At 42.4% G+C, this 21,603-nt stretch overlaps 1 protein-coding gene across 5 annotated transcripts in view; it reads right to left on the bottom strand.

The window, feature by feature from the left end:
- Positions 1 to 14,622, bottom strand: part of JADE1 (jade family PHD finger 1) — a 57,243-nt gene extending 42,621 nt beyond the window's left edge. Inside the window, exon 1 of one of the 5 annotated variants that reach the window (XM_037830646.1) lies at positions 14,381 to 14,622. Coding sequence is in view for 1 of the 5 variants with exons in the window: in XM_037830645.1 (XP_037686573.1) it covers positions 12,444 to 12,462 (19 nt within the window). In the remaining 4 variants the exon portion in view is untranslated. Of the gene's footprint in view, positions 1 to 5,795; positions 9,067 to 12,443; positions 12,740 to 12,907; positions 12,974 to 13,967; positions 14,092 to 14,380 lie in introns of those variants that run through there. The other 4 variants (XM_037830651.1, XM_037830648.1, XM_037830645.1 and 1 more) reach the window with 4 other exon arrangements.
- Positions 14,623 to 21,603: the final 6,981 nt, after the last annotated feature.

Here is a 21,603-nt window from a genome sequence, read left to right as displayed (position 1 = left end):
TAGGATAAAGAATAGTCAATTAAAAGGGCTATTCATAACACTCCAGAGAAAACAGCAAGAGGATATAGTAGCATATAATGTATGCTACTATATCCTCAAACATTTAAATATCTAGTATCTTAGGACATACTGAAAGAAAATGATTGTCTCTGACCTCCGGGAGCTTCTGGTCTAGTCAGGGAGACAGACAAATCAACAGGAATTCAAAATAGCAGTAGTCAGCACAGGTTCTAAGGGAACACAGAAGTTGACATGGCAGGGAAGGACTGATTCTGAGCCACATCAGAACAAAAGGGAGGTAGCCAGAAAAGGGAGCACAGCATTTCACACAAAGCACTGTAATACAGAAGGATATTCATATCACCTAGCATATTGCCCTGGGCAGTATGTTCTTACTCAGAATCTTTACTAACCTCCATCCCTCCTTACCAAGTCTTGTTGGATCATAATGTACAACCCTTTCCAGTCCCTCTACTGTTCCACGAGTTTGAACCTCAACCACCTCTACCTAGATTGCTTTAAACATCCTTCCATTCTGCAAGCCAGTAATTTTTCCCCATTTCTAATTATTACAAGTTAATCATCCCTAGCAGGTGACTTCATCAAGCCACTCCCTATGCAAACCTCTTCCCTCTGTTCCACCTGTAACAAGTCTGAGTCCAAGCTCTCCAGTCAGAAACTCAGAGGTTTTCTGCCATCTGGCCCCTCCCGGCTCTACCCAGCCCTCTCGCCTAGCAAGACCCCAACACTATCCTGCCTCGGGTGGGCCAGGCCTCTTCCCCACATGCCCCCTGAAACACCCCGTTCTCTCAGTTCTCAGCCTCCACTAACGCTGCTCCTGTTGCCTTTTCCTCTTGACCTATTCCAATCCCACCTCTTCGCCAGGGCTCAGCTCAAAGCTCACTAACCATCATGCCAATGACAAATACTCAGATTCTGAACCACTTGGTTTCATCTTTTTTCTTACTTTTACAACTTTTTCAACTTGTTTTTTAGTGGACTATTTTCTTTAATAGTCAATCAGCTCCTGCCTTGCATCATTACCTAAGTGTTCCATACGTGCGTCTCTAAAAGATTATATTAAGTTTCTGGTGAACAGAGATTCCCTGAGTTAAATATGAAATAAAGACATCACAGAGAGGGGCCAGCTGGTGGTCAAAAACAGGGCCTCACAAGGTGGCTCCAACGGATGCCCCTAGAACGCTGGATCCAGACCTCAATACTGCTCGTCCTGACATTCTGTCTGGCTTTCACAGAAACTGATGAATCAAGAGATTCAATTTACAGCAGCCTTGCCTGTCCTTTTACCATGAGAGGCATATCATCCAGGTAGACAAAAATACTAACTAATGGACAATAGGAACCTTGACCAAAAAGGGGAAGACTACCTAGGAGGTCAGATTATAATCAAATCATAATCAGAATGTTGTCTGGAGGGCAACATGGAAGAAGTAGCTGGCCAAAGACCAGGGCAGGATCAGCCAAATGATTACCTCCCTGGGGCCTCCATCTCCACTGTAGGGAGAGACCACCAAGACAAATGGGCCTTTGTGGTGGTTGCTCAGGGCATCATGCAGATCACTCTCCTTCAATCCCTTCTATCACACGGGTTAAAATGTCATGGACGAGCATATAATATTAATCCTACTGTAATTTTATCAAGTTACATGCCAGAGATGTGGTGAACAAGATGGAATGCCTACTTTCCAGGAGCTTCTGGTCTACTTTGGGAAAAACCTTAAGAAAATAACTAGACAAGTAGCTTCAGTGTGGTAAATACTATGAAGCGTACAGGCTTACTGTTTATGGATCACAGTGGGACATAAGATGAGTATTTGAGACAGCAAGGTACTTCAAAATATTAAATGTTACGTTTCCTTGGAGTGAAATTGTGAAAAACCAGCATGAAATAAATTAATAGTAGCCAGTAGCTGAGGGTGGCACAGGAACTTGAGAGTGAACAAGTTCACTGGGCTGGGTGTGGCCAAAAGGAGGCAGGACAGGTATATGATTCAAACTAAGAAAATGACAAATGACCTCAGGAGGAGAGATGGGCTTGTACAAAAAAATAAGCTGGTTAAAAATTTGAGGAAGTTTATTCAATGCTATTCCAGGGAAAGAGGGAAACAAACCATCCAGATACTAGAATTACTCTCTATGGTGGAAAAGGGACCATTTATCAGGCCATAAACTCTACAGCTATAATACAGAGTACACCCTAGTGGTTTTAATTATCTTATGGCTCATATGCAGAAAGGCTGGTTTCCTACTCAAAGTATCAATTTTACCCACTATGTGTTCATTCTTATTTATTTCTCTCTCAAGAAGTTCTAGAAGGTACCCAATTAAAGACTTGTCTACACACTTATATATATCTATCACCTAAAGCAATCCTACATGTTACATAAAAGTCTACTGCATGAATGACTCAGTCCCAGTATACACTTAGTTTTTACAAACTAGGTCCGATGCTCACTGGGCTTTATGGAATTTAAGATGCTTTCACTTTAACATTTAATTGACCTTTAACTGGAGTAAGTTCTATTACATTAGCTTTAAACTTACTGGTCTCCTTCCATTCTGTCAAGCAGTTAATAATCTAATACCTAATTGTACTATATTTAAAAGTGTATTTTCAAAAACCGTGTGGTCTTACATAAAGCTATAAGTATGGTGTAATGAGCTACCTCTTTCTGTTTCTGCTTGCTAAGTTCACATAGTTTGAACATTATTTTTGAAACACTGCAATTGATTAATTTGATTCCAAATTATTGATCATAGAATTCCTTTCCTCAAAAAAGATAAATTAAAAAGTAAATCAACAATGGGGGGAGGGGGGAAGTGGAATGTTTTGGATATTCTTTTTTACTCTAATTTTATTTTATTTTTTGGAGCAATGAAAATGTTCAGAGATTGATTGTGGTGATCAACGCACAACTATGAACAACTGACTGTGCACTCTGAAGGACTGTATGTTGTGTGAATATCTCAAAACTTGCATTTAAAAAAAGAAGATAAATTACGTTTTCTTAATAGCTCACTTTCTTGTCTTCTATGGAGTGTGTAGTTCTCCAAGTACCCAAATAATGGCCTATACTCTCAAAGTAATTTCCTGTTCATAATAAACGTAAAGGGAACCCAGCTGGTTTCTTACCTCAGTTCTTAAAGTAAACATTAATCGCCTAGAAAGGAAGTTTTCAAAATGGCATCATTATTTAATTCATATGCTCACAGAAATGGTCTAAAAATTCTAGTGTGACTGTACCTTAAACTCAGATTTTTCCTCAGTTTAACCAAAGGATTATAAATGGTGAAAAAAAGAAGTCATAAATTTGATTTAACTGACAAATAGTTTAAATCTTAAGTGTTAAAAGTTTTAACCTTGTCTAAATATTTCAACAAAAAAATGGGACTTTTAAAAATATGTCCTTTACAACGTCATCCATCAAAATTTGCTTAAAGAAAATGATGCCCAACCTTTGGAACCTTTGAAAAGATGTCCAATGTGAAAAATATTCAGCTGAAAGGAGTTTATAATAAAGTGCCACCAAAAGAAAAAGATTATGAGGACTACCCAGATAACCACAACTATAGTATTTACTCCTAGGAACACTACTAATTACCAATAAAGTCCACGTGCTATAACACATTTTAGCTCACTGTTAATTCTTTTTAAATTATGTTTGAACTCAGATTTAAAAGTCAGTAACAGCATTTTTCAAAATTTCAAGGAATTTATAAATTTGAGCTCTGAACGAATCACAAGCAGCTCCCGATTACCAATTTCTAAATAATCTAGTTACTGCTAATGAGCCTTAAGACATCTATCAAACCCTTCCAGGTCTCTATAATTGGTGACTTAACTAAAGGAAGAATGAGGAAGAGCCATCCTGACAAAACATTCCAATCATTTGTATTTGGTATGCATTCTTTTTTAACTTCCCTTGGCCTGGGATAAATGAACTCACACCCAAACAATAAAAATTGTCAATCACCTCAGCCTCCTATCTTGAGCTTATATCCCTATTTCCATCTACTCAGAATTCCTTTCCATTAGATCTGTCTGCTCAGATGTGGAAAGACAAGAGATATTAAAAAGGAGGGAGAAACAGGCAAAACACAGGGAGAAAAAAAATGAGTTATATCATCTGTGAATGTATCTCAATAAAACTGCATTTAAAAACAAGCTCTAGGCCCACTTTATATAGAAAAGGGGAAGGAGAGAGAATACATACACCAATTGCTTTCATGGAAAGCATGAAAAATTTCTACAAGAACATACAAAAAAAGGTACAGTGGTTATCTCTGGGGAATGGGACCAAAGTGTTCAGCTAGAATGGTCTGGGAACTTTTAATTCTCTTTCTGACCTTTTAAATGGTTTTAATTTTTTACCATGATCTGTACAGCTCTTATAATAGCAAAGATTTAAAACACAAAACCTTCTTTCCTGCTCCCCACCATAAAAAAGACCCCCATGTGAGCACCACTTCTTGGCCCAATGCAAACCATCAGCCTAAAATGAGCAGCTATTGATAAACTATGTATCTTCCATCTCCTTCCTGAGATGGGGTCTCAAAAGCCTTGTTCTGCTTTAAAAGAATACCTGATAGAAAGATGCAGAAAGAAAAACTGGAAAAGATAATAGGATGTCATAAAATACTATTATCACCCACTCTGCCTGATTAGATCATTATGAACTAAAGCAAAAGATGTGCCACTGAGAGGTCACTAAAAACATATGCTATGTATATTTTTATATAAGAATGGAAATAAGAATAAGAATAGAATAGGAATGAAAAGAATGGAAAAAACTGACCGACAGGAAAACTAAGATACAAACTACCTTTAAATAAAAACCCTCAACTTATTACCTATTTCAAAAGTACTACTATATTGGAAAAAAATTAAAAAGCTACTTCGAGAGATGGCTAGTAATATGCCATTCCCTCCACCATGGCAGGCATGGTTAACCAATTAGGTCATGTTTTTGCACAAGCTCAGACATGACTTCAGCATCCTTCTTAACACAGTGCTACCATCCAATAAGAATTAGTACAAAAGATGAAGCCTACTCGTCCTGCATGTTTTGTTCCTCTTCTGACATATTTTTGATAATTTATCAAGGAAGACTAATCTCAGAACATACGAAAATAAAGTTTATTTTCTAAAACATGTCATTAAAATCAGAAGAGTACATTTCATTCTGCATTGGAATCTTGAATCAGATTGTAATTTATGTCATACACACACACTCAAAAATTTTCAGGTCAAACTACAAAAGTTCATTAGAGAATGGCGTTTTAGAAAAACCAAGTATTAACAGAAGAGTTTCTGCATGTTAAGGGTAAGGATTGGAAAGGCATCTACAACCCATTATTCCACCCTTGGTGGTATAAATCAATAAATGCAAAGTGCCTACAGGATAATTTTTGAAGATTTTTAAATGCTCAAACCAGATGTTCTTATATGGGTTATACAAAGCAGCTTCTGCAGAAACTAGACTCAACTAGTTAATGACAATTACAATGCACACAGAAATGCAGCTGTTTTTGAAGAACTTTGTTCCTTGATTATAGGTGGTTGTCAAAAACCATTAGTTACCACTAATGATGATAAAATTTTAAAATACTACCCAAAAAAGAGAGGGAGACTCAGAATGTGCAACATTAGAAGACCTAGGTGACACACTTAACAAAAACTGCATCTACACATCACCTGAATTATGTATTTTCCCAGCTGCTAAAACAAATACCATACAATGGGTTGGCTTAACATCAGCAATTTATTGGCTCACGGTTTCAGAGGGCTAGGAGGCTTGCTTCCTCCAGGGTCAGTCTCTTCCAGCTGGCCAGCAGTCTTTGTTTCTTTTTCTGTCACATAGCTGGCATCTCCTTTCTCTTCCAGATTTCAATGACTTCCAGCATCTACCTGTTCCCATGGCTTCCTCTTCCATGTCCAACTTCCTTTGTTTATAAGGATTTCAGCCATATTGGATAAGGCCCACCCTCATTCTGTTTGGGCATACTTTAACTAATAACATCTTCAAAGGTCCTATTTTCAAATGGAAAGGAGCAGGGGTTGGGACCTGAACATGCCTTTTGTGGGGGGCATGATTCAATCCTCAACACATATGAAAACAAACTTTTCATCAGAATGGTATGAGTCTTGTTATTACAGTAGGGAAACATAAAATAGTCTCAAAACCTAGCAGCAGGTCCTGGGAAGTATTCTCTGAGGCTAAAGTTGAAAGAGTCTCACATCATGGAAATCTTCCCAAAAGAAATGCATAAAAATCATAATTGCATTAATCCACCTTTCTTGATTAAAGAATAGTACACTGAATTCTGGAGATGTTAAGCTATTTGAGCAAAGTTGCACAGTTGGTTCTGGGGCAAAGCCAGTAGCAGAACCAAAGACCAATTCCCAAGCAAGGCAAGCACCTCCTCCCAGGTGCCTCTGACCTGGCTTCCCCCTCCGGGGCATCCACTGGGATTTAGAAAGAGGTTCTCTGTTAGATTATGGCCATGCACTCACTATGTTACTAGGAAGCAGACAACTGAAACGTAATCAATGAACAACATTCTGTCAACTTGGAAAATGAAACATGGTTTCCTGGCAAGCAGATGTGAAGACGGTTGCAACTGCTACTCTGCCTGGGGGAGCATATAAAAAGCTGGGGCTGGAAGCAGAATGTTAGTAGCTCCCTGAGCACTACCACAAGGGTATGAGTCCTCTGACCAGCAGACATTAACTTCTGACTTGTGCAGCACAAGCACTCTCTACTTGGAGAGACATTATATCCCTCAGTTTATAATGCATATAACCTTACCCAGGCCTTCTTAACCTGGCCCCTAAGGAGGGCATGATTACTACCCAGTGTGCTTTCCTAGGTATGCAGGTTCCCATAATACACATTCTATTCTCAAAATGGATCTAGGAACCAAAGAGTTAAGAACCACAGCCTTGCCAACTCATTCCGTATTTATCAAACTTTCATTTTCAACTTTTTTTCCAGTTCCTTCCAAAAGGAAACTCAGCCATCAGCAGAAACAAGCAGTAAGTCGACCAGGTAATGCTGTATAAATCAGCAAACTATAGCCCATAGGCTAAATGTGACCAACAGCCTATTTTTCTACAGCCCCTGAAATAAAAATGGCCTTTACATTTTTAAATGGTTGTGGGGAGGGAGGAAAATCAGAAAAAGAACATTTCATGATACATGAAAATTAAATAAAATTCAAATGTAAGTGTCCGTAAATAAAGTTTTATTGGAATGTGGTCAAACTCATTCCTTTACCTTTTGTCTACGATAGAGCGGCCGAGTTGGGGTAGTTGCAAAAGAGATTCCATGGCCTACAAAGCCTAAAATATTTACTGACAGGCCCTTTATAGAAAGTTTGCTGATCCTGCTATAAATCAAGACTGGCAGTATCATTTATAAACCGGCATCGTATCCGTTTAGTTAAACGTGAATCAATTACTAGGTCCTGGGAACTGACAAGTACCTTAAAGCTTACAAAATTAGGGTTCAGACCCACTCACTCCTTTCCTGTCCCTAAACAGAACAAACACAGTCAAGAATCCAAAGGAAAAAGGAAGATAAGGGGGAAGAAGGTGCTCCAAGAAACCAGAATAAAAGCCATATCTAGAAACCCATGAATTTTTCTCAAAGGAAGATCCCTAAAGCTCCTACTTGGGGCCAGTGTACACTAAGTTATAAAAATTAAAACTTATAAAACAAGCTTATGAACAAGCTTCTTAGATTTTCAAGTCAATAACCAATAAGAAAAATGACTGTTCTAAACAGGCAATTTAACCACAATACATAGAACAGTGACAGTAAAATGATCAGAGAGAAAACCATAAAAAGCAGTCACCAGAATTAAACACCTAACTGGAACCCAAGGATGTGCCTTGAACCCTTGAAATGCATATATTTCTGTGCAACCCACATTTTCTGGGGAGAGGATCCATAGGTTTTAAATTTCAAAGGTGTCCCTGACTTTTAGAAAAAGTTATGAACCACGCATACTCAGCCTACACATCTTAAGTGCATCATTATATTTCAATACTGAAATAACTGAGGCTCATAAAGATGACCATGAGTAATCAAGATTCTAAATTATGTTTAATGTACTTTGTGCAGAACAAAGGCAAACCATGCAGCTCAACCTCAAGCAACCCGCTAACCTTGTCATTTCTTGCTTCTTACCCTGGAGAACAGAGTATGGGGGTGGGGGGAAATGACCATTAGTATCTTTCAGTTTGGATCCTCACCACGGAAATCTTCACTTAAAATAACTGCTTAGAAATTGGAAGCTGTCATGAATTTTCAAATTAATAAAATCTCCTGTGCTGACACTATAAACGATCAGTATTTAAAATGTTTTTGCCAGTTCTGAATGCTTTCAAACAACAGAAGATTGTAGTTTAATTCCCTCAACAAGTAAGCCCAAAAGAACCTAGGGTTTTTAAAATGAACTTTTTTCAACGGTCCTCAACCACCTGACTATGCATTGACTCTACCTGCAGAACCAAAAGCAAAAAATAAATTCTGGACTGCTTTTAGAGCAATGAAAACTTTGGTCTTTGAACATCTGTAGAGTGTGCACATCATATATACCACTGGTCTACCATTAATAAAGACATAAAAATGAAAATACACAGTCCCTGCCTCACTAAGCTTTCCACTCCAAGTCTGATAGTCTTTGTATATGTTGCTTTCAAGGCAAGGAAAGACATCCTTAATAATCATTCAGGTCCTAGGCCAGATGAGACATGAGCAAGCCTAATTAGATTTTTGCTCTGCTTCATGACACTCAACCCTAAGCTAACCTTACAGACAAGGTGTCATTTCCACTTCCAAGTAAGTCCTTCAGGGTCATTCCTGCCTTCATTTGGAATACAGTCACTTCATCAGAGCCCATCAATTGTGAAAAGACCACAATATATGCTCTCAGATCATGAACCAATATTTTTGCATAAGAAATACACTAGGCAAATGACAAGACTCTCAATTAAATGTCAACTTTCTGAGATACATTCTACAAAGATAATAACATAAACCAGTATCATACAAATTTTAAATACATGAAGATTTACGAAGTGCTCTTGAAGAAAATGGAGAAAACAGACTGAACACCAAAACTTTCAAGGAAACAACTTACATGTCTCAGGAATCAAAATACTTTTCCAACTAGGGTGTCCACCAGGCTTCTACCAGCTTCCAAGAAACTAACAACTCCAAACAAGCCCACCCTTTATTTTGTTAACAATGGTATTGTTAAAAATGGTGCAAATTTTCTAAGTTATAGGCTTGGACAGGGGGAGGAAAGAAGTTTAAAACTGGTAGAAAATTCTCACTGTTTTAACAATCAAGACAAAATTCTTAATGACAATCCATATTTAAGGAAAAAAAGATGTACTGGCTAAGATTTTCATAATGTCATATTTTTCTCTAGAGGAAGTCTATTTTATAAACCCTATGGAAAAACAGGGTTTACAATGCAAATCTGAACAGACCATTAGCTGTAATGCTGTTAACAGGTGTCCCATAACATGAAACGACAGGGAAGAGTTTCACAAACAGGAAGGAAAAGCAGCAGAATTGTGAGATTCTTATACCTCCTCCTCACTCCCTCCTGACAAACCCTCAAGATGTGGGATATGATCAGTGTTTGGTGTCTTGATGTTTGCTGTTCCAACCACCTAAGTACTGAAACAAACTTTTTTTAAATTTATTTCCCAATTAGTCTGTGAATAAATACATCAAACATTATTTCTTTAAAATATTTTTCAAGCAGACGATCTCCAAATCTAAGACTTGCAAATTACAAGAAAATGCTATTTTGATTTCAACCTTTTTTTTCCCAATCCAGCCATGATTTCTGAAGGCTTGGCTCCTTAGTGTCAGATGTTCTGTTAAAAAATTACTAAAGATTACAAGCTACTTAACTGAGATAACCAGATGTAAAACATGGTTCTCCACTGGCAGAGTTTGGATAAAGCCACCCTGCTATATTTTGGGACCAACTGGGAAAATCTGAACGTCTCAGCAGTGGACAAGATGAAAACTTACCAACTTGACAGAAAAAAGCTTCTTAAAGAACTGCATATACAATATGATCTCATTTTGACTTAAACACATACGCCCACGTGCATAGAAAATCATCTGTAAAGTGATATAGTGGTGATGTCTGAGTGGAGGAATATTATATTTATATTTTAATGTTTGTTTCTCTGTATTTCCTAATTTCCAACCATGTGCATGTACAACCACTTCTGCAATACTTTAAGCTACTAAGGGCTACTTCAAGTCAAAATCAACATTTATTCAGACACATGGTCATCTGTTTTTATTCTCACCAAGTCCTCCAAGTTTTTTTCAGTTAATCCTTTTCCCCCAATTCTCTCTGGACTAAGGAACAGTTCATGTTTCTAAAATACAACATTTCCTTAAATATTTTCTCTCTGGCCTCGCTCGTGGCACAGGTATTATTTTTCATTGTTTTCCCTTTACAGGTACTCTTTCAACCTTGGTAACTAATATAAATAACATACCCGTTTTATAGACTGAAAGCCTGTCATGTGATGGAGGGGGAAATAATAAGGGTTGTCTTTTCCTTTTAAGAGAACATCTATCCAGCTTTGTCAAAGTTTAAATCTCTATGGCAACCCACTCAACTTTTCTTACTAGAAAGCAGCCTATGGTCTATAGAAGGAATCAAGTTCAAGTTACACTGCATGTCCAGGCAACCTCCTCTTATCTGCTAGTATAGGGATGAGGAGAAATGCACGGAAACCTAACGCTTAAATAGCTAAAAATTATTTGTTTTAGACGTTAAAATGAAAATGCCAGGTCAAATACAGATATATAAACATAAAGTTACTAACAACCAGGTCATCCAACTTAAAAGTGACACTAAATGGAGCTGAGATCTTTTGGATAAAAAAGCAATGAAAATTGCAGGTATCTGCTAGAAAGCGTTCTTCACAGACCATTCCATTTATCTCCCCTACATGTGTTGCCCACCCCCCCTAAAAATTACCGTATCAAAAATGCTAAGTCAGTTTAAATATGGTTATGTAGCATCCTTCCTTTAGGTGATTTAAGTCTTCATGAGCTGTGATTTGATCAAAATGCAATTTACTACAACAATCTCTTAACCATTGGTGGGTCACTACCTAAATCTGCTTTCAGGAAATCATTTCTCTGTGTCTTAAAACTAGTTCATTAACATTAAAAGGTATTAGCCTTGAGCTACAAATAGCTAGAGAGCTAGCCTTTCACAGCGGGTTTTGTGAAAAGGAAATACAGTTCACCTAATAAAAACCTTTGGGAAAGAACCCCTAAGCATTCCCTTTAATGAAAACCCCAGATCCTCTCCTACTTTCCTAAAACTGTAGCTCTGTCTTAAGTCCTTTATTGTAGCTATAATTTTACAAAAAGAACATTTAAATTCCCTCTTGGCCCGGGTAAACTGAGAGCAACAGACCCTCGTCCCCGCCGAGAGGAGGCGGGGCGCCTGCCTCCGGGTTACTAGAAAGCCAGCGAAAGCTGCCTTTAAACGGTCTCAGGGTGACGACGCATTCCTAACGGGTTTCGAAGGCACGTTTAAATCGCCCGCTTTTTTTGTTCGCTCGCTCCATTCACCCGCGCCGGGACTGCGGCCCACCCCGCGCGCCGGGGAGGGGGAGCCCGGGGTGGGAAAGCCAGGGTTGGGAGCGCCCAGGCGGGGGCAGTCCAGGGTGAGGGACCCTAGGATGAGTGAGCCCGGAAAGGGAAGCTTGGAGAGCCTGAGGTGAAGGGGACTAAGATAGCCGGGATGAAGGACCCCAGGAAGGGGGAAGACTAGGGTGGGAAGCTGGGCCTCCGCCCCGCATCGAAAAACCCACCGCGCGGCTCCTGCCACCCGCCGGGGTGTGCGCAGGGCCGCGGCTTCGCGCGGCGCCGCCCCCTCCCTCCCTGCTTGTCTCCCTCCCTCCCTCCTCTCCTCCTCCCGAGGCGACAGAAACAACAGCGCGGGAGGAGGGGAAAGTAACTCCCGGCACCTCCGCCGGAATTAGCCCCGGTGCAGTGATGACACCTTCTCGTGGGGCAACCAAGCCCCGCTCCCTCCGCAGCAGCGTCCCCGCCACCACCCTCTCCATTTGAAAGTGGCCACCCCTCGCCGTCGCCGCCCCTCCCGCCCGGCCGCCGCCAGCTGCACCAATCCGCTCGGCCCCAGTTGCAAATCAAACGCTCTCTTCTCATCCAGAAGCCACTTGCGCCGCTGGAAACGGCCGCGCCATCCCCCTCCCGAGTCTCTCCCAGGCGGCACCTTCGGGTTGGGGCTAGCGCGCCGGCGAGAAACGGTTACGATAGAAGCAGCTACGGCGAGCAGCTCCGAGTGGGCTCGGCTCCCACTCCCGCCCCCAGACAGTTCTGGAAACTGTGTATCACCTCTGTCACAGGAAGCCATCCGACCAGGAAGGCAGCGCGGAACCAACAAACAAACGCCTGCGGCCGCCCGCCGGAATCTACGCGGGGACGGCGACCGGCTGCGGGCCGTTCCCGGGGCGGGGGCGCGGCGTTCGCCCCCGCGCCGCGGGCTTTGTGAGGGGCTCCCGCGGCGCGGGCGCGGTGGGCCGGCATCCCCGCCTCCGCAGCTCCCCACCCCAGCTCCGGGCGGCGCTGCTGGGACCGTTAGGTGAGGCTCCGGCCGCACTAGCGGTCGAGAAACAGCGCCTTGACCACAGCCCACCCCCATTCCCACCCCGGGCCGCCTATCTTCCAACGCCAGAGGCGGGCTACAAAAGTTGGCCCCGGGGCCACCCAGCACCTGCCCACGTGCCGCGGAGGCTCGTTCCTGGGTCCCCCCCCTTCCCCTTTCCCCCGCCGCCCTCGGCCGCCAGGTCACCTATTACCGGTGGGAGGGGAGAGAAGCTGCTATTTAAACGCCCGCGGAAGTTGAGGCACCCCCACTGGCGGGTGCCGTGCACCTGCCTCCCGCCGCCGCGCTCCGCCACTTTGAGCGGCAGCCGCGTCCCGGGCCCCGCCTCCTCCCCGAAGGCGGGCGGGGGGGAGCGGGAAGGAGGTGAAAAGGATCGAATTTCTCCAGCAAATGGGACCGTTCCGACAGGATTAGGTTCCCCGGTCAACATTCCACATTCCATCCCTCTCCTGCATTTGCAAGCCAGAGCCGAGCAACAGAGAAAGCCTGCTGGCTACCGAACAACAGCCCCCAACTCACAAACACACACTCACAAGCACAAGACACGTGCACTGAAGGGCTTTGCAACTTGCAGTCCGGGAGCACACACTGCACGTTCATTTAAGGCAGCAGAGACTAAGCGACCCCACCCCCACAATTTGCAGAAGGTGCCAAAGGTTGCAATTTGCAGTCCATTTTAAGTTCATGATTAATCGGTACTTTGCTCTACCAATGCAACTCCTTCCTAATTTCACCGATGAAGGGTTTTATACTTTCTAGGCAGTCTCGGTCGAAGTAAAAGGTCTGATCACTGGAGACCCAATTTGGAAGAATCTAATTGCCAAACTGTCCCTCCACCCCCTACTCACTGCCCTTGAATGGATGCAATGAATATTTTGGACATGTGGTGACGCGGTGACAACAGACAAGGCTGCGGTCACCTAACACAGATGTACCTACACACACACCTATGTATGTAGAAATATAGTCCCCCTCCTGACACCGTCACACACACTCTGGATTCATATATGTACGCGGACCTGCGTTCTGCCATTGCCATCTGTCTACCAAGTTGCTACTATGCTTTCCACTTGCATGCAGCCCGATGCACTTTGGCTTTTTTCTTTTTAATTCAATAAACTAAAGCCAACTAAACTGAGCTTCTGCTCCTGAACACGTTTAATTGATGATTCTTCGCAAATCCAGAAGAAGAAAAAGCTCTAAAGCCCCACCACCACCACCAAATAGAAAATAATAGTAATAATAAAACTTACTGATCCAACATAGATCAATTCTCAGGAACCAAAATTCATCCTGTCCTCCTCCTCCTCCGGCCCCCCGCCCCGGCAATGCCCAAGTTACTGGTGGGATAGTAACGTTGCGCCCGGCAGCTGCCTCCCTCCCTCCTCGCTACATATCGAGAACCCAATCTTTTGGCGCCATATTAATGACGTACTATATTATTTCCACTAGGCAGCGACCTTCGGCATTAAATTACTCCCGAGAACTCCCGAGCAAAGCAACAAAACCATCAAATATGGCTGAGCCTACTCGGCTCGTCCTGCAGCCGACGCCGCCACCACCACCGCCGCGGGATCGGAACGCGCACACGGACCCACACGCGGACACGCGCGGTCACACGCGCGGCGCGCCCACCCCGCGCGCCCCCCGCTGCCCGCGCGCGTACCTGCTGCGGAGGGGCTCGGCAGAGGCGCTGGGCTCCGCGCCGCATGAGTTGGGGCCGCTGCGGGCTGGGAGCCGGGCCCCTGCTCTCGCCGGCTCGCACACACCCGGCACTCGCGCACGGAGGCACTCTCAGACGGACGTTTGGCTTCTTATGGAGGAAGGACCGTGCGAATCAAACTCATTTCTGGGTCACTGCTGCCACAGGGGGGAGCACTTTAATCCCTTGCCAAAACGAGAGGGTGGGGACAGGAGAGGGGAGGGAGCGCGCCGAGAGTCCTCAGCTGGGGGGCTCGGTCCGTGATTAACTCTTGGCGGCCTTCGCCGCAACGGGCTCGGCCTTTGAGGGCGCCGTCCTCCGTCCGGCGGGGGCTAGGAGAGAGCGGCAGTGCTCAGATCTTAAAATCTCTTCCTGCTCCCTTGACAAACTAGAAATTCTTGAGGTGTCTGCAGGCAAGGAGGCGGATTTTTTAAATTGCCCTTTCAAATTGTCCCAGTTCCAACTCTTGCCTAACATCGCTGCACCTAAAAATGGATTATTTATATTAGTTTTAAATTATGTGGATTAAAATATGACTTTTAAGACGTGTTATTTGGGTGTAAAGTTTTTATTTTTAGGTGACTGACAAAATAAGAGGTTCTTTTGTGGTAACAATTTTAGGGAGTTGTGGGTTAGAATGACATTTTCATATACAGAGAATCCGATTCTTGAGCCTGAGCACATCTTTACCTAAATTTATCTCGAATCAGTCATTGCAAATAAGTATTAATCTGTTAAAAATAGTAATTATTTATAAATTGAGCCACCTTTATGTTACACAGTACTACAGAACTGGAAATCTCCTTCCAAATATGAAAATTTAGCTTAATGCTATTATTGAAGTTGCAGACTAAAATAAAATCAGTCATCAGAGATTTCTTTGGGGGATATTTGGGTGTAAAACTGAGTGGTTACTGGTTTTCCACAGAATACAAACTTGATCATTTATGTGGAGGTAAACATACTTCTTTCATGGACCACCTAAGAAAATAAGGGCATATATGACAGTTTCAAAAGAAAAAAAGATCTGAGTACAGATAAAAACCCATTCAGTAAATAGGGAGAGTGATCCCAAATTACAATATCAAGTATCAAACCAAAGAATTCTGAATATATCATCAGGTTTGATTTCACACAATCGCACACCAACCCATCCACCCAAATCCAGAACATAAAAATCTGATAAATGTGGCCAAACAAAACTAATTGAGCCTTTCTATTATTTTGCAGAAAACAGCCAAAGGAAATCTTAAGTATATTTCCTCTTCCGCCACTGTTTCACTAAGGAGAAGTACAAAGACTCCCTACCAGTCCTACTCATGTGCTCATTTAATCCTGCTCAAAGACATCATTCGTGTAAAGCGCTGTTAACTATCATTAGTAATAGTACTACTTGCTACAGTTACTGTTATTTTCATTGGTTTACCTTACACATACTCTCTTGTAGAAGTAAAAGTACGAAGTCTTCACAGTCAGATAGACCTGGATTGGATCTGGCTCTACCAGTTCCCAGCTTTTATGACTGTGGGGTAAGCTACAGAACTCTGTTACAGAACTCAGTTTCTTCAAGGGTAGTAAAATGAGGTCAACATCCCCTAACCTGAAGCATTCTTAAGAGGAGTGAGATAACCACGTAAAAGTACCTAGCAGGAGGCACATGGGGGATATCGACTCCCTCAGCCCTCCCTCCTGTATGTTTTTCTTGGTGTTCTCTCCATGGAAAATGCAACTTTTCTACATTCCAGCCAGACTTACTTCACTTATTCTTTCTAAAACAACTTTAAAATCACATTTATCACTTACTATTTTCCTTGTTTTTTTCTGATCATCCTCTCCCCCAAAACCTCAGGCAACAAAATGAAAGTGTATTGAATAAATGGTTGATAAAAACAGAGAGGTAAGATGGTACACAAACTCCCCACACCAATACATTGATTAGAACGGATAGTCCCTGAACATCCTCTCAACTGTGCCATGTCTTCAGAATACTGATGAGCTGAGAGACAGTGCTGTGTAGTAGAAACAGCAGACTAGAACTCAGGAGACTCCCACAAACTCACAATCTGACTCTGGACAAATCTGTTTGAGCCTTAGTTTCCCCACTGTGGTGATAGACAAGATGAGGTCTAAGGTCCCTTTCCTCTTGAACATTCAATAATTTCTGATTATTCCTACCAAACTTAGAAAAGTGATGATGATTTGAAGAAATGAAGGACAACTTGAATCCATAAGGCACATATAAAAACATTTTGTCATTAATGATCAGCAGTTGGCATTTCTTAAATAATAGGTGTCTTTTGCCATCAGACCAAAAAGGAAACTTTTATACAACCTATTTCTAAAATGGGAAAGGTAGTAACATGGCTTGCCTTGTGGCAACACAGATAGAATAAGAGGTACTGAGCTGGCAATTAGGAAAATGAGTTTCTAGTTCCACCCTGTCACTTATTGTCTTACACTGGCAAATCATTAAGGATCTACATCTCCTAGTATCAGGAATGGTTCCGTTAATTCACACTTTATTATCAGAAATGAAAGGATATTGAAGAAAATAGCTACAAAGTGGTCATTGTAGCTGAAATACCAAGATTTTAGTCTTTCCTATTCTGATCCACATTACTGGTGATGATTAAAATTCTATGTATTCCCTACATTTTGCTGTAGTCATACAGAGTTTGTTTTTTGTTCCATAATAATGAATTTTTATGGACTAAAAATTTGGATATTTATACTCATATTCCTGATTTTAAAACCATACATGATGAAATCTATGCATGTTTACCTAGACATTTCTTCTTCTACTTCTCTGTAGGTGAAGAATGACAAGTCCTTGACAAGACATTCAGAATTGTTCTTATTTGAAATGAAGTTGATGCCTATACTAAAGTCCTATATTATCTCATTTCTTTAGGAAAATGAGCAAGAACTTCGTAACTGGCAAATACTATTGCCCGTTGGTATACACTGCAACAGAATTTTTTGTTGAACAAGCACTCTCCTGGATAACACAAGTTATTTTCTAAAAGTTTACCCTATTTTAATTTTTTGGGACTTTGAAGTTTTACCCCCAAATAAACCCGATTATAAACAGGAATTAGGTTGTCAAGTAGTTTTTTTTTTAAATAGTTCTAATGGTTAAATGATAGAAAAGAATAGCATTTATTAATGTTTTTGAATATTATTTGGGAAAAAAAGAAATTTAGTCCAAAGAGGCACAAGTACGCATAACTGTGAATTAGAAGAGTAAGGTTGGGAACCATATCCTGAGAAGAAACAGGATGTGGTGGGTGAGAGATCATAATCTCTCGAGTTCCCTGTCTGACGAGAGGGTGAGGCCATCAGTCCTTAACAGTCTTGTTTCCCTCCAGATACATCATTACAACCTTCACATACTCCTAATACTTTCTTGTTGGTGTCAGCACCAACTGAAAGAAAAACAAATCTTTGAGGTCTTTCTTCCTTTACTTTTTGCTTTCTTTTTGCATGTTGATGGGTTCAGTTATTTTAATTTTGTTGATTTTCATACTTTTAGTACAAGTTAAGATGTCAAAGAGAAACCAGTCTGACATGGGGACAGGAGAGGAAATAATCAATTTAATTCAGCCAGGCCAGATGGAGATGTCTGAGCCTGAGGTGCCACAAAATAATAAAAGCTTTTCCCTAATCATAAAAGGAATGCATGAGCATGGAGAAAATTTTGAAATCCATTCATTGGGATAACTTACAAATATTGCCATATATTCTTTCAGTCTTTTTTCTATGCATTTTAAGAAGATTGCAATGATACCACACATTCCATTTTCTCTTTTTCACATAGCATCTTTCATTTTTTTATCTTGGTATTGTCCTTTATCATAACATTTTTCAGGTATTTGACCTCCTCCACACTATACCTGCATCTACAGCCACTTCAACCATCCATTCTTGTACCTAGTCCCGGGATTTTGTCAACTATTAGAAAGCTCTGCTGTCTTTAATATCAAATTCAAATCTCTCCCATTCTTACCACAACCTCCAAGCCTCCCAAATCCTATGCTTACCACCCACCTTTCTTTTTATCTGGGAAGCACCCTCATATACCCCTGAAGCCTTCTTTTCTTACTAGAGGCATAGCAGTGGTACTCAAATGTAATCACTGACCACCACCGGCAGCAGCAGCACCTGGGAACTCTTCAGAAATTATTTCCAGACCTTCTGAATCAGAAATTGGGATCCAGTAATCTGTTTTGACAAGCCCTCCAAGCAATTCTGATCCACACTCAAATTTGAGAAACACTGGTAGGTCTTACTTCCACCCACCACACTCAGTACTGTGTTCTTAACTTTCCTGCCTAATTTTCCTTCACTTACTAAACAAATATGTATTAAGCAACTATTGTGTTCCAGGCCCAGGGCCGGACACTGGAGATAAAGTGGTAAAACAGACCTATTCTTTGCCCATAGCTCAATAGAAAACATAAATGTTTACAATAAACTATAGGGTTTGGGGAAGTGTATAGTAGCACGATGTGTGTGTGTTGGGGGGGGGGGGTAAAGAAGCCTTCTCAGAATAAGCGACAGTAAAGCTGAAACCTGAAAGATGATAGGTGTGAAGAGGAGGTAGAGGTCAAGTGTTCCGCGTGTTTTACAAAACCCCTGGCTGCTGGGTAGAGATTGCGTGGGGGTGTGGGCAGGGGGGCGAGACTGGTGGTGGGGAGGCAGCGTAGGCGGCTTCCACATTTACCAGTGAGGAATGAAACAGGCCTGGGCTATGGTCGTTGATTATGGAGTGGAAACACGTAGACAAACCCGCTGTGATGGAGGCATCATGAACGCCATCCCACCTCTCCGAAGCTCTCCACGGTGCCCAGTTCAGCACCTGATCCCAGAAAGGGTGCGGGAGCTCCTGCCCCCACCTAGTTAGGGGCCCAGAGGATGTCCCTGCGGCTTGCAGGGTCCCCGGGGCATTCATTTCAGGAGGGCGTCCACAAGGTAGAGAGGCAGGGTGGTGTGGGAGAACACCGTCTCGGGAACATCAAGCGAAGCTCCTACTGGAAACCGCGGTAACCCACGGATCCGATCCCCTTCCCGCACGCAGCACGTCCCTCGGCTGGCTGAAGGGTCCTGCCTGACTGTGGCGGGGGAGGCCTCCTCTTGGCTCACCCATCAGGCAGCTCTGGCCCCCCTTTCGGACAACCCTGGCTCAGATCTCAGGCCCTGCCTCCCCCACCTCTCCGGGGTCGCCACCCCACAGTCTCTTTATTCCTAGGCCGGAAAGCTCCCATTTTCCTCTACTCTTTCACAATACACCTTAATGGCCCATTATAACCTAGGCCCAAATCATTAGCAAATGAAAAACTAGTTTCGCTTTATTCTAAGCCAGAGGTGGGAAGAAGGGGGAGTGGAGGGGAAGTCTGGAGGGAGGCGCCTCCCCCCTGCTCTGGTTTGAATGCTAATGAAGCAAAGAAAGTGTAGAAAAGGAAACAGTTAACTTTCTCTGTTAAAATAGCTTGAAAAGTCTCTTCCCCCGCAACCCCGACACCCGCCATGAGGACCTCTTAGTTGTGGACCACACTGACTGATAGAATGTCACAGGTGAGGGAGAAGTTAGGATAAAAGATGACTCCCAAGTTTCTGATTTAGAAAGCTGAATGGATTTCTTCACTGATTCAACATACATTCATTGAGCACTGAGCTCAGAGCTTACAACTGGTGACTAAGACATAATATCCTGCCCTCCTGAAGCTTAAGTTCATTCTGGAGCTTGTGATTCATTATCCGAGGAAGGAAAGGCAAGAGTGGGAATATGATGATGTTGATTGGGGATGCCTAAGGCAGACAATTAAAGATGCCCAGAAGGCAGGGGGCGCCAGGAGTCTTGGTGCTCTTAGAGAAAGGCTGGGGGTTGCAAATGTTTATTTAGGAGTTATTAGCATAGAGAGATTAACTGAGGCCAGGGGAAGAGGTGAAATCAACTGGAAGTGTTTATAACAGGGAAGAAAACAGGCTTTAGGCTAGAATCAGACGAGAAATCATATTTAAAGGATGGAACAGAGGAAGAGGACACTGCAAAGCAGACTGAGACATTAGGAGGAAAATGAAGTGAATGCAATTACATTAAAACCAGTGCTAGATCAATTCAACTATTTTAGCCTTCTTCATGCCTGAACTCAGACTTCTAAACCCCAATGGAGAAAATCACAAACCTGCACAGATTGGTGCCATGATACACTTAAGATCCTCCACCTCCTGATACCCACCCTGAAATCATTCCGTATTTTCCTAGTCAGTGCAATCTACCATTTTCCTCAGGATCTACCTCAAAGCTTCCTTTCTGTCCTCAAGCCTGTCATCCTGCCACTCCTTGGCACTTTCAGTGGAGTTCCCAACCTCCTACATCATAGACTTAACAGAGGCCATTAGACAAGAGTGCCTTCAACTCTATGCCACCAAACTTGAAGACAGTCTTTCCTGTGGTCCCAGGCTTCCCCTTCCTCCCTGTCACAACGAGGGCGGATGTCGTTCCCTCCACCTGGACTCAGAATCCCCTCCAGGGTCCCTGAGACTAGACCACCTCTCTGGTCTCTGACACAAGATTAGCCCTTCTCCAGTACCTTCTGCTTCTCTCTCTACTGATTCCTTCCCAAATAAATTTAAATGTACTTATGTATCCCTCTAAAAAGAAACCCTCCCAAAATGCTCTTCCTCTTTTCTCCCCTTTACAGACACACTTTTAAAAGAATAGTCAGTGCTCACTCTTGCACCCACTAAAATCTGACTTAAGCCAGCTGTGGTGGTCTGGAGCTATGTACCCCAGAAAAACATGTTCATGTACTTAATCCATTCCTGTGGGTGTGGACCCATTTAAATAAAATCTCTTCAAAATGCTACTTCAGTTAAAGTGTGGCACAAATGAATCAAGTTGGGATTTAATCCAAATTATTGGAGTCTTTTGCAAGTAGAGTGAAAGTCAGACAGAAAAAAAAGTCACAGGAAGGAGCTGGATGTCAACAGAACCCTGAAAAGCCCGGAGAAGCCACCATGCTCATTGCCATGTGACAGAAAAGCCAAAGACCAAGGATTGCCAGCAACCAGCCCATGAATACCATAGCCTCCTGGGAGAAAACATCACCTTGCTGACACCTTGATTTTGTACTTCTTCTAGATTCAAAACATGAGCCAATAAATTCCCTTTGTTTAAGTAAACC

This window comes from Choloepus didactylus, chromosome 3 (genome assembly GCF_015220235.1).
Source record: "Choloepus didactylus isolate mChoDid1 chromosome 3, mChoDid1.pri, whole genome shotgun sequence".
NCBI classification, from domain to species: Eukaryota; Metazoa; Chordata; class Mammalia; order Pilosa; family Megalonychidae; genus Choloepus; species Choloepus didactylus.
The sequence above is the reverse complement of the archived record's forward strand: the minus strand, read 5'-3'. Positions and strand labels throughout refer to the sequence as shown.